This window comes from Haemaphysalis longicornis, unplaced genomic scaffold, assembly GCF_048455015.1.
Source record: "Haemaphysalis longicornis isolate Haplotype H1 unplaced genomic scaffold, Haemaphysalis longicornis Haplotype H1 scaffold_16, whole genome shotgun sequence".
Lineage (NCBI taxonomy): Eukaryota > Metazoa > Arthropoda > Arachnida > Ixodida > Ixodidae > Haemaphysalis > Haemaphysalis longicornis.
The window spans coordinates 21,503,512-21,517,952 of NW_027526266.1; the positions used below are offsets into that span (position 1 = coordinate 21,503,512).

A 14,441-nucleotide genomic window follows, 5' to 3' on the forward strand; every position below is an offset into this window, starting at 1 on the left:
TATATATATATATATATATATATATATATATATATATATATATATATAAGGTTAGAGAAAGGAAATCCTCTCCCTGAAACGTCAGTAAACTTATTTTTATTTTCTAAGTCTTTCTCGTTTGTCTCTGTCTCTACTAACCTTATTTTTTTTGCGCTCTGTGTGAGTTTTTATCGTTTCAGTCTATATATATATATATATATATATATATATATATATATATATATATATATATATGGTATATATATATATACATATATGGTAGGGGGGTGGTAGCTAGCGCCATACCGACTATATATATATATATGTATATATATATATATATATATATATATATATATATATATATATATATATATATATATATATATATATATATATATATATATATATATTGTAAGCGCGAATCTTAAATGTCCCGTCATCAGGCTCAGTATTATGACAGGCTCAGTATTATATATATAGCTCAGTATTATGACTGGCCAATACCGCCTTCGTGTTTCGTCGTCGTCGCTGCATTGGGTGCGTCCATCATCATCTCATCGCTCGTCGTCTTTCTCGGACGCGCCATCATCGCCATCGTGGTTGATCCTGTTCTGGCCAGGGTACCGCTCGTCGAATAAACGTCGTCCTCCAAGTCTCCTAGCATTGCCTCTCAATATATATATATATATATATATATATATATATATATATATATATATATATATATATATATATATATATATATATATATATATATATATATATATAAGGGTTAAAGTAAGAGTTAATGGAGAATACCTCTGCAACCTCAGATTTGCTGATGACGTTGCCTTGCTAAGTAACTCGGGGGACGAATTGCAAAGCATGCTTTCCGCACTGGGCAAACAGAGTAGAACCGTGGGCCTGAAAATTAATATGCAGAAAACTAAAGTAATGATCAATAACCTCGGGACAGCACAGCAGTTTGAGATAGGTGGCGAGGCAGTGGAAGTGGTAAGCGAATATATCTACTTAGGCCAAGTTGTGACCCCAGATCCCAACCATGAGGCAGAGATAATTAGAAGGATCAGAATGGGGTGGGGTGCATATGGCAGACATTCTCAGATAATGAATAGCAGCCTACCATTGTCGCTGAAGAAGAAAGTGTATGACAGCTGCATCTTACCGGTACTCACCTACGGGGCAGAAACTTGGAGGCTCACTAAGAGGGTTCAACTTAAATTGAGGACGACTAAGCGCGCAATGGAACGGAAGATGATAGGTGTAACATTAAGGGACAAGAAGAGAGCGGAGTGGGTCAGGGAGCAAACTGGTGTTAAAGACATATTTGTAGAAATTAAGAAGAAGAAATGGACGTGGGCAGGGCATGTAATGCGAAGGCAAGATAACCGCTGGTCATTAAGAGTAACAGAGTGGGAGGCCTTTGCCCTGCAGTGGGCGTAGATAGGCTGGTGATGATGGTGATGATATATATATATATATATATATATATATATATATATATATATATATATATATATATATATATATATATATATATATATATATATATATATATATATATATATATATATATATGTTACGTGGCGCAATAATGATGAGATGAACCATGATAGATGAGGTGATGATTTAATAGGCGTCAGCCATCTTGGCGCGATCACGGCTAAAGCACACACTGCGCTTCATCTTTTTCGAAAGTGGCCAAACATGGCGGCATGTGTAATTGTCCACTTCGTTTCTTACTCGTGACATTTCCCCCTGGTCAAGGGCGACCGCCCGGGTCGAGGCCGCGGTGTCGTGAAGAATGCGATAGACAAGCGATGCAATTCAGTGAACAGTGAGGAACTTGCCGCAACACTGGACGATGATTTCGTGGATGATGCCTGTCCCAGCTACAACGATGTCGTGAAGGCAGCGACAAAGCGTCATGTGTACTGGGAACCAGATCGGACGAGAGGGCTCGGGACACGGCATCATCGGCTTGCCTCGTCTGGTCTGAACTCATCGCGGCTGGTCTTCACGGGCTGGTCACGGGCCGGGTATACGGGGCGAGGGACGTGGTCGTTCTAGTGCTGGTCGCAGCGGGACTGAAGCTGTCGGACATGGCTCGCGTACCTTCACAGATCACGGTCAGGCCGAGAAGGTGCGAAGCTGGGGCCAGGATGGGGTGTACGCCGCACCTACACCAAAATGTTACGTGGCGGAATAACGACGAGTCGAACCGTGATTAATGAGTTGACGATTTAATGGGGGTCAGCCATATTGGCGCGAGCACGGCTATATCACACAATGTGCTTCCTCTTCTTCGAAGGTTGGCAAACATGGCGGCGTGTGTAATTCGTTTCTTCCTCATGACAATATTCTTGTAAATTTATCTTGTGGCATCTATGTCACTCAAAAAGCTGATATATATATTGAATGCGTTCTTACGGGTAATGACGTACGTGACAGAAACTTGGGGTCTCACTAATCGACTTGAAAGGAAATTAAATCGGCCCATGTGGCTATGGAAAGAAGAATGCTAAGGGTCACGCTTACGGATACGAAATAGCTGCATGGATTAGGGAACAAACTCATGTCTCGTCTGGACGACTTTCTGGCTCAAATTCAGCGAAGGAAATGGGAATGAGCGGGTCACTTTATGCGCCTTAGGGACAGCAGGTTGGCCATCCGTGTAACGGAGTGGCTGCCAATAGACCGCAAACTCAATGGGGGTTGGCCAAGGGCTCGATGGAGGAATGAGCTACGAAAATTTTGGGAGAAAGGGTGGACTCAGCTAGCACTCAATGGACGTGGCTGGCCATCTTTTAGAGAGGCCTTCATCCTGCAGTACACACGACCATTGTGATGCTGATGATCATGGTGATGATGACGATGATATATTCACACTTAGTGGCCTAGTGTCACCGTTGCTTGTACATGCAATGTAAAAGTGCACGAACAAAATGTACTCAGCTTTACTTACCAAATTATTGCCAAGAAACACATTACCGTGTATATGTTCGGCAACACAAGAAGAAATGTGCATAATGAGTAATGTTTTGATACGTACTTGTCGCAGAACCTCCCACTCTTCAAAGCTTTTCTTAACTGATTATTTACTGTCATACTAATAACCAATCCGAAATCGGTATTTTTATAGTCACAAGGGATTACGAATACATAGTAGCATTACATGCTGCAAATGCTTTTGCACACCTAACCTACAACTCACCTGTCAGACGCTTTATGGTACCTTTACTACATTTTAGACTGTCCTCACAGTTTGGTAACAAGCCTGAAAGCCTCATACATGAAGACAGTTCTGCATTCCCAAGTCGTAAAACATACCACCTTCACGAATGCGGCTTCAGAACGTTATTTCGCAAACTGCAGCACTCCATGGCCGCGACACAACCTCGGTGAGTGCCACGGCAAGCCGGAGCTGCATGTATAAATAAAATCAAACATCTTCATCGAAGTCGAAATCAATAACCGCCTTCGAAAAAATTCGTCAACAAAACTCTGAGTGCGATGTTCTTTATTTAAAAAATTGTACCGTATAATATTTGCATACTTTATTTTGGAGGTCTCGTATTCCCAGTAGTACTGTTGGCTTGACTAGAAAACTGTATTGCGGTTTCCTTTGCCAGTAAAGCAGTCTGGATTATTTCTGTTTCAGCGGCAAGCTGTCCAGCGAGATTCGCGTCCACCTTGGCTCTCACTTCACCAACGTCAGGCTGCCTGGCGAGCAGGTCATCGAGGCGTCCCAAATATGCCTGCACAAACAATTCCGGATCGGGCAAGAAATGGTAAAGATAAATGTCACAAACTCGGTCCTTCTGGTAAATTGTTAATTATTACCCTGACAGTATATATATGGAATGGTTTTGTCACATACGAATGAGCTCACCACAATATGATGCTATCAGACCAGTATTTTACCTTTTAAGTGCGTTAAGGACCGAACTTAAGTTTTTCCATAGCCGCTTCAAAACTACTTTCGTCTTGCGGTACTGAATTTTTGAAGTTTTTCTCGCTTGCTGAGTTGTTGCGGTTTGCAAGGAAGGACCTGCGTCAGGAAGAGCAAACTTCTTTGTTCCATATTTGAAATTTTGAACGTTGTACCGCTGTGAATACTTTTAATAGCAAAATGGATTCGCAATCCCATAAACAGTGGTCTCCTCCAACCTTTATCGTTAAACTAAACCTAGATATGCTTGCTTCTGATATTTATTGATTATCCAAACAGACTCTGGGGAGAAAACCCACGCTCAAGTTTTCGGGACTGGCGAACCGTGGTTCCATGGTTTTGTCTGTGAAAGCGCGTTTCGATTTTGTTGCGCGTCGAAAAAAGTTGATAAGAATATTTTTCTCGGGCAATTAGGTTTCTCAAAACTTATGCTGAGCGCCAGTCACTAATAGGCGAACCAGTTCATCCACCATACCTGCGGAAGTCTACGCACCAGTTGTTGACGGCAGCCATCGACTAGCACTTTCTAAATAATGAGTTTTTGGTAAATGTATTCAGCAGTATCCCGCCTCACAATTTGTTTCTCCAACCCTGCCTCTGTAAACGTTCCAATATATATCGCACACCTTTCTATAATGCCGCGAATGTTCTCCCGCTCCGTATATATTGTAATGGTATCTTTAAAAAATGGCGAGAAGTAACACGCAAATTATACATTTTCGTGAAAAAAGAATGCATTAATGAGTCCAAAAAAATGCTTTAAACGTTCATGTTTTTGCAACATACGACGAAGGAAGCCATATAGCGTCGACGTTTGTCACTTTGTGAGGAACTCACACTGTCACTAATATGTTCGAACCTTCGTTTACACCAGGCTATTTTAACACGTTACACGTAATTGTTTCCAGACAAGCCCGCTTATCTTCCTGATATTGTGGTGATATTCTGCTCCTTCCGACGAAGACGTGATCTTGCGTGTGCGCCTGTGCTTTGTAGCCAATCTGTTTAAGGTGTGACATTGACGCGTCTGTTATTAGTGCCAATGGAAAGTTTCGCTAGGTGCAACGATAATATTTGCAAAAAACAGCAAACCTGGTGTCTGACTTACTGATTATGCAAAAAAACACACTGCAACTAATACAGACTAACCTCGTTATAACGAACACTGATATAGGGAATTATCGGCTATAGCGAAATAAATACGAACTTTGGTAGGTCATCCTTTATTTCAGTGTCACTTAATATTTTTATAACGAAACCGAAAGCGCGAGAGTCGCGCCCGATATCGGCTATATAGCAAAAATACTTGATTCCCCCGAGGCTCTAAACTGGAAAGCTAGCGTTAAAAAGCAAAAAGAAGAAAATTAGAAGATAACAGTCCGCAAAAGTACAGTCGAAAAGGACATTTCATACGCAGACACTGTGAAAAACTTCCTCCTGCAGTGCTGTGAAAAGCTGCCAGACAAACATCACATCCTTCACCATCACATTCTTCAAAAAAATAAGTGCGCAGGCCTGTTTTGACATGCCAGCTTTGTTCTGCTGTAATTTCACGTTGTCACGTTCCAATCCATTTAGTTTGAAATGCCACAGAGACAGATAAGGATTACCTTGTTATAACATGTTCGAAGCCTGGGATAATGCGTGTTAGTATCTAGGATTTTTGCGTAAGCCAGATTGCCGGTTTCTTAATTAAAGCCGATTGTTAGCTCTATTACTGTCACAACCAATATCGGATGTAACTAAAAAAATTTACTGCCACGTTACTACTTCGCTACAACGAGGTTCGAGTGTAATGAAATTACGCGGTTCTTATAATCATACGTTCATTGAACAAGCGCCGCTGACTCATATGGGTAAGACGTAATTAGGTCGAATGAAGCTCGATATAAGATACTCCTTTTCAACTTTCTGGCATGCAAGAAGCCAGGCCACTATGGGCACCCATCTCATCCACTGATCTCCCGATATTCTTGAAAGTTTTATATCAAAGTTGCCTAAAAAATGTACCAGCTATTTATTCTGCTCTTGAATACAAAATGAGGGGTATACGTATTTGCTTTCATTTTATATCTTTCAGTATGACATAGGCATGCTAAAACTGAAAGAGGAGGCCTCCTTCAGTCGCACAGTTCAACCCGTATGTCTACCTGGAAACGATGAGGAGATTCCTGACAACTCGCAGCTCTTCACAACTGGATGGGGAAGCGCACCGCAATGTGAGTTCATTTCAGCCCAGGAATGTTAAAATAAACTGCGCATCTGCTTCGGTTTCTGCCTTTGGCTTATTCAAAGGAGTCGTACGCTTCTCAACGTAGCAAATATGTATTGCTCTTCCCAAATTAACAATGAAGCTTGCGCCTGATAAGCACTTTCTGAAACGCGTTTGTGTAGGTCAGGCAGCCAAAAAACTATCGGCATAAGCTCACTTCTGAGAAACAATCACTGTAATGACGTCCCGTGATAGTTATGTACAATTTATTAAATGCAACAGCATGTATGGACGAGGCAACGGGTACAAGACATGCCAACCACGCACTCCCTGGCGTTTTCGGGTGAATTGACCTCCGCAATTATTCAAAAACTGTCTCCCTTCAATCAGCGGAACTCCAGCGTCACAAGAGTTCACAACTACGAAGAGACACCTTGCAAAGAAAGGGCGGCAAGAAGTGAATGAATGACGTTTCGTCTTCCTTTTTATGCTCCCAACAAAAGAAAACTTACACGGGGCATTTAGGTCTGCTTAGGTGTTTGAAAGCGAAAGCAGTTGGTTTCCCTTGGCTATACTTGTCGAATACTCATTTACCTGCTACATCGAGTGTGAGTGTCCTTCTTCGTTCTCCTTTCTTCATCTTCATTCGGCCAGCGAGATCAGTCCGTTTAGTATAGCTGCTGCACCTGCATTATTTCAAGCCTGTCCTTGTCGTGTGACAAGCAATTCCTTTGCGTACCTGGTACCCGTAGTATGCTACAAATAGGGGAACAGCGCAACACTGACAGAACACAACAAGAAGAAGGTAACAACCACGAGCGCTCGTGGTTGTCACCTTCTTCTTCTTATGTTTTGTGTGTGTTGCGCTGTTCCCCTATTTGTAATCATGCACCAACTCGCCCAAGCCTTAACCCTTGCAAGCGTAATATGCTAGATGCTTCAGCAATGTCGCACCCCAGCAGGAACCACTGATGGGGATATTTTTCTTGCTGACTGTTTCTTTGAGGAGAACCTGCACATCTGAAGCTTTTTCCATACTGTCGCCTAAGTTTGAATTTCACTTCACAGCTAAGACAACTGGCTTCTATGTCACCACACCAATACATTTATAAATACTGATAAAACTGAATAGCAACACAAGGCGCGACACCTTAAGTTGAGCCCCGGTCCCTAATCGTACGAGTAATGTAGACATAGATTAACTTTCCGGTAATGAATGCCCTGTTCACATTTCGTTTTCCCAGCTGAAACAATTAGCAAAAATACAGTTTCGCTGTATGGAACAGAAATATGACTTGAAACATCGTTCTTTCTTATAGGCTTACCATCGTTTCCTACCAGGTATTATCACTTTGCTCGAATTTTATTTGACATTGCGGCAGCGGCAACAGCCCCCCGATAACTAGTAAAATAAGACGTATTTTGTGTCGTAAGCCGCCTATTAGCGTGTAACTTGAAGCAGTAAGCAGTGATCGAGGCGACCACAGCGAGCACTCAGCGTCCCTCCCACGTCACACCTATAGGACCATTCAAATGCCCATTATCGCCGTGTATTTCAGACTGCGTCACGAAAACCAGAATATCTATTTAATTTTTCATATGTTTAGTCATGAGACTAGAGCGAAAACCGAATAAACGCTGCATCTGTGTGGTAGTTTTGTGTTGGGCATTGCCCTTGTGGGCGAATTCCCAAAGTTTGTTATTACGCTATGACAGCCTTTATGCTATTATATCATTTACATGCAACTGGGGCAGAATTTGGAATTTTGCTTTGGAGTGATAAGAGTGTAAAATGCGGAAATGTGTAAAAAGGCAGACAAACACGCTGCGATCAAACGAGCCAGACGATAAATGCGCTAGGTATGTCGGAAAGGTTCGAAGTTGGGCGAAGTACAGCGAGTGAAATATATTCACTTCTTTGTGGACGATGCCCGAGCAGGGTGGCCAACATTCGCTGACTATTACGTACACAACAGCCAAAAAAGAACAACTAGGTATCCGAATATTGTTCCTTGCCGTACAAATAAAACACGTAACGAACTTTTGTGTACTTGTTTAGTCATAAATTTTCACGTTCGCGACAATTTTAAGTTCTTTCTTCGATGTTCCTGGCATCGTAGCTCAATTTTGGACGACGAAGGATGGCTAAATTATTGTTTCACAATCAATGTATTTACCATTTCGATGGTCATTACAAAATTACTGTAAAAATTTGGTAACGCGGACCAGTTGGGACATCATGCTTAAAGAGAAAAACAACGCTAAAGACAGGACAAATGGCAGCGGTGACTGCCAACTAAAGATTTATTTAAATGAAAGGGGTGTTTTAAACAAGAGTATCAGAAAGAACGTATACGAAAATAATAGCAGTACTATTAATTATAAAGTGACAGCTAATCTCCTTTTACATTAACTCCAACGAAAGATTGTTGATGCAATTCTTCCCCTTTTGGTGTATGACTAAGGCTTCGAATATCTCTCGCATGCACGTCTTGTCTTCCCCTTGTCCTGTTTTCAGCGCTGTTATCTGTTTAAAAAAATTACTGTTTAATATTGAAAACTTACCCGTTTTTGCAGGTTCCAACTGTTCCCGGGCCAAAACGCTGAAGCAGATGACAACACATTCTATAGCGAACAACCGCTGCTTAGATTACTTCAACAAGACTGCGGATCCATCTATCCTATGCAGCACAGTGCAAGAGGTGCCCTCGCTTTTTGTAAGTGCCATCAGACACCCATGTGCACAAAAAACGGAGCCGGCACCCATCGAGCCCTCCTAGTTTTTCACGGCGTTGTCGGCCTAGGCGCCAGTTAACACTGTAGTTTTTGGGGCTATGGCAGCTGTTTTTCTCGATGGAAACGTGAAGTAACGATAGAAACATCGACAGAAACCTGACATAAAGCCCGAGATCTTCAGGAGGAACATTTTGCGGGCACGTCGTTTGTGTAACAACAGTTTCCCTTCGCAGGTAACCTCAAGGTGTTTCTCGTATCCGCACCAGTGCGTATCCTAAGGGAGGTTACGAGGCTATAGCTAGACCCAGCCCGACTGAAATGTGGTCAGAAAAATTTTCAGTTGGAAACGTTTCTGTAAAATAAAACGTAGGTCCCCTTCCGCTCAACATGTACCGAGGTTCAGGACCGAGGTGCGCAAGACGGAGGTTCGTACACCAGAGGCGTATTCAGCGGCAGAGGAGAGCGGGAGCGGGCAGAGCAGGCCTCACGCCCCTGCCACAGAAAAGGGGAGACTAAATTCGCAGTTTACGCAAAAACCGAGCGTAGGGCCACTTCTGTATCTCACGATAGATTGCAATCAAGGGAAGGTAGAGCAGAAGTCGTGGTCATCCATACAGGGTGATCAAAGTTAAGTCGACAACTCTTTTTTAATTGGGCGCTTAGATCCGAGGAGACAACCCCTAAACTAAGCTTATGCACCCAGGGGACACAGAATGGAGTCGTAATTATTAGGGTTGCCGGCTTAATTACTTAAATTCAATAATTAACTGTTTAGTGGCTACCGTACGCAGGCTTGTCGGTACAGAAAAGTTAGACCCAATCGTTTTTCAACACGGTTTCATTTGGCGGCATTCTTTAATCACATCCGTAATCGAAGATATCGAAGTGCGACGTTTAATTGCCCTCCCCAAAACAGCACATGCAACACAATGAGTACCGGAGCGTAGCTTCTCCCTTTTGTGGTGTGTCTGCTGTGTACGGTGTTTTCTACACAGCAGACCTCCACAACGGGGTCTATGCCTCCACAACGAGGTGCGGCACATGCAAAAGTGATAATTGGCACCCTTTCAGTCTTGACTTGCCTAATCGCAAACTGCAGCTCTCGGAACCGCTATCGAAACACGGAACCGAGCGGCCTGTAATGATGGTAGGACCGCCACAGAAGCGAGGTGCATTGCCCCGGTCCTCATTACCTTGCATGCGTAGTCTAGCGAACGGCAATTTAATTTTGCAGCTCAGTATCTCGAAGTACGGATGCGATGGAAGAATTCTGCCAAAGGAAACTGTGTAGAAGCACGATTACGTCTAAGTTTTCAATACAAACATATCTGCTTACTGCCGCCACTAAATAGATAATTATTCAATTTTCTACATATCTACTGAGGCCTACAGGAATAATTCATGCGTGCTAATTACGCAAGTAAAAAAGGACGTTTACGCTGACAGCGTATATGTAGAGCGAACGACGGAGATAGCCCAAGCCGTCCCATTACTTAACCAGAGAGAAGACATGAAGTCAACGGGAATTGATGAGAGTGATGATAATGAGCGAACACAATACATCGGTACTGTGTCTATTTAAATGTACCCTCGGCGACAAGTTATGATTTTATGAAGTTACAATGCCTTCATCATCGGATTTCCTAAACTAAAATGTAATGCACTCCTATTACGAACTCTAAGCAGTCCTACGTATCACTTTGCATTTTTTTCTTACGAACTTGTTAAACCAAACTGCACCCTCATGCGCACGTCGTTTAGTGTGCAGTGTCCGGGATCGTAAAGCTCAGTATAGTGGCAATACCACGGCAAAAAAACTACAAATCTCGGCATCATGGTCAACAATCTTGTATATAAGGCGGATATTCCTTTGGCCCACAGTGACTAAATAAGACTATTGTACTACTCGGAAGTCGCAGCCAACAAATTCACTAATTCGGGGTTATTTCGAAGAAGAGCAGCAAACAATTTTAAGATTGTTGACATTGAGGCTACATATCAGTATCTGAGTAATAGCCCCTACACTGGCTCGCAATCCCTGAGCGAGCTTAAGCCATTCAATACAAGCCAGAATTACGCATCTATTTCAATGGGCCCCCTACGTCTTATACAATGCAAGATTTAATTCATGGTTCTGCCTCTTAGCACATGACAAAAAAACGCCTGCGTAACAAAAAAATGCCGGGCCATTTCAACTAACTGGAAAACTGAGGAAGGGCGAAGCGTGAAGTGTATAAGTGTTTTCAAAGATTGTAAGTTTCTCTCTCGCCACACGGCGTGAGCTCACTGGGCGCCGGAGAAGCGCCGGTGGGGAAAGCAATCGCGCGCTTGCTGAGGCGGCGGCGCCGTGTCTTGTGTTGAACCAGATTTAAGCAATGAAATGAGAGACAGACTGGCCGTAAGTTGCCTTCGTGTCACACGCCGCAGCATGCTAAGAAGTATGCTAAGTAGCGCGAGGTGTTGGGAAACAAACGACTGTCCCGGGGTCCCTTTCAGTACGCGTTTTTGTCCATGGATATGAAACGTTCAAGCGCGAGGCCTCGAAAAATGAGTGTCTCGGTGTATTCTTTTAGTACGCGTTTTTTCCCCAAACATTATAGTATGAGCCGTTGAAAAACGAGTGCCCTGGTGTGTTCTTTTAGTTGCCGTACGTTCTAGCGCTATAGGTGTTGCAAGACAAGTGTCACGGTGTTTTAGTACCGTAACTACTTGAGACGCCCGCAGCCCGAGCCCCTAAGGTGCTTCGCCCGTAAAACACCGCCTTTGCTGCGGATGAAAAATGGGGTCGCGCGTTGGCGGTGTGAGGTAACACAACACTCGGAGGAGCTTTCATCTGTCTACAGTCCCTGGCACTTCTTGATGCCCTACCCATGAAAGAAGACACTGCTTCGCGCTTAAAGCGCTAGGTCCATCCCCGCGTGCGGTTGCTTGTTCATACTGCCACATTCGCTGTTGCGACGGGATTTGCGATATGTCTCGGTTATGCGACGACACATCTGGGCCATGCGCTGGCAACTCCAGGTGACGAGGAGAATGCCTCAACATGTCCGCCGATTTGACCGACCAAAGAGGAAGGTGATGCGGACAACGTGGTTGGTGATCGCGTGCTCCCGACTGCCAAAATATACCACTCCCCATCGCTTGCTTCCCCGTCACAACATGCTGTTAAGCAAAGTGAACAGCTTCTAAACTTATCCGTCAAGCAAAACTAAGGATAGCGACCTTGCTGTGAGTAAACATCTTATAAGCTTTACGGCGGAAATGGGGGATTGATGTGCGTTTGGTATATACGACAAGCAACCCCTTCTTTATGCAATTGAAATGAGCACCAGGACCTGAGAACTTACTCGAAGTTCAACGCACAGTCTTTCACTTTTACTGAAACATCGTTCGCGGGAAACGTATGCCTAGACCGCTTTGTGCTTTTCTTAAAATAGCTCTTCTAGTGGTTACTAAACCTCGGTTTCTCCTCTTGCCCCCCTGCATGCAGCCATGCTTGTTTATACAGTTCCGGAAAACTGCTAGAACATCGAGATGTTCCTTAATTTTTTTGTGCAGCTGCCCGTAACGACGGGCAAAGATGTGCCAGATTTTCTTTTAAAGCGGAAGCTTTCTTAGTGGGGTTGATGGTGCCCTGCGAAAAGAACTAATGCATTTTTCCATGTACCCGCTGGTCCATCGAGAAGACCTGATCAAAGCTGTGGAAACACGGCGCGTGCGTGAAACCGGTCTTCCACTGGGTGAAAACGGTTACTCGAAAATTGCGAGGAAGGGACGGCTCTAGATAGGACAATACACGCAACCATCATGATTAAGAGTACAGTAGTATACAGTTATCTCATAAACCACGTAATGGTATATGTTTAGATCTTTCTTAGATGCGTTTTACTGGTGCGTGAAAAATCATCTAAATGGGCTTGTTCTTCGCTTGAGATTTCGGTGTTTGAAAGTTTGACGATCGATTTGACACACTTTTAGCGGCGGCTTTTATGCACGTTTGATGCACTTTTGATGTCAGAAAGCTTTCCAGCTTCTCTGAAATTTCTTTCGGAAGGGGTGGTAGAGGTTTTTTTTACCTAATTCACGTGTACTGCACACGTGCACGCTGTCTTACCTTAAATACTTGCAACATTTACGCAGGGTGACACCGGCAGCCCTGTGGTGGGTTTTTGCGCTCCCAACTACTGGGTGGTGTACGGCATTGTGTCTGACGGTCCGCATCAGAGTGACTTCGAGCACTTGCCGCTCATCACTACAAAGGTTTCCCGCTACATGGAAGAATTTATTCAGCCGTACCTGGATGCCATTGACCGCGCACACTTCCGTCGACTTTGTGGCAGTGGACGTTAAGGTCATGTGTTTATTTCTGTTTGTATTAGAGCTGCCTTCTATAACTTGCACCAGTAAATTTATCTTGACGTTATAAGACGGCCGAGACTTGAGGAATAGAAAGGTGTACACCCAATAAATGCAAACTACGAGGTTGTCACTTTGCTGCTTCTTCGCCAATTGTATACGAATGTCATTACCCATCCCATGAGCAGAACGGCCGGCGCAAAGCATGCCTGGTTAATCAAGCAGCAGCCTTTTCGTAGGCTACTGTATTACTGCGAGAGCTCTAGATGCGCCGTCTGTGAAACCTCCTGGCCGAAGGAATACACAGCCTGCAATGAAAGTTTACGGTGTGTCTCCATTGCTAGGCAACGCCCAGTTGCGTTGCGCATGCGCAGAATGGCCCACCTGCTTAGAGACATGAAGCCGAGCTAGCAAGAGAGAGGAGGGCGGGGGCCAGCCCTTCGTTCCTGGAACTGCACTGCGAACTCGCTTGGCTGTCTCTCCTCGAAACTGTACGTGTTGTGCACGTGTGCAGAGGTATTGGTGCAGTCATGAATAAAGCAAGACCATCAGCTCAGCGCTCAGTGGGGCGCTGTGCGAAGAAAGCAGAGCAGCAATGACAGCGGCCGCCACGTTCGGGGCAGTCTTTGCTTGTTGCTGCACCTGTAGTATAGATTGTTTGCATATGCATTAACCTAGAACAAGGTTTGTGCTGTGGAAATTTCGTAGCTAATTCGTGCTTACGTAACTGCCTTTAACACAACTATAACCTTACCTAAACAAGAATAATCAGGAATAACAACGCCCCGCTCTCACTCTAATTTTGGAATCGCCGTGGTAAATAACTCTAATTTTTGTCTGCCTCTACCCCGTTAATCCCAGGAAACCAAGGAAAATCTGGACTGTTATACTCATTGATTATTAAACTTCACAATATAGCGTAAGATGTCGCAGAGGCAACGCTTGCCCCTCTCGGGAGTTCCACGCACCAGCTGGCGAACGAAGACGCAACTGGAAGTGCGCGCAAGCGCCGTCACTGTTGCAACGCGTTGACATGGGAGGTTGTAGCGGTGGCGCACACGAACAACATGGCGACTTCTGGGATGTTAGCACGTGAGACTGCGACTGCGCGCTCTTCGGTTGCTGTGGCAGCAGTGCGCATTTTCTATTTTCTTTTGTATTATGATGTGTTATACCTGCATTCATTGTCTGTCCGAAAGAAAT

At 44.0% G+C, this 14,441-nt stretch overlaps 1 protein-coding gene across 2 annotated transcripts in view; it reads left to right on the plus strand.

Annotated features, from left to right (window-relative positions):
• Positions 1-13,371, plus strand: part of LOC144166168 (chymotrypsinogen B-like) — a 36,448-nt gene extending 23,077 nt beyond the window's left edge. For both annotated transcript variants that reach the window (XM_077695770.1, XM_077695769.1), the window contains exons 3-6: positions 3,644-3,773; positions 6,015-6,153; positions 8,724-8,863; positions 13,023-13,371. In XM_077695770.1, coding sequence (XP_077551896.1) covers positions 3,644-3,773; positions 6,015-6,153; positions 8,724-8,863; positions 13,023-13,232 — 619 coding nt within the window. In that variant the 3' untranslated portion in view covers positions 13,233-13,371. The remainder of the gene's footprint in view (positions 1-3,643; positions 3,774-6,014; positions 6,154-8,723; positions 8,864-13,022) is intronic.
• Positions 13,372-14,441: the final 1,070 nt, after the last annotated feature.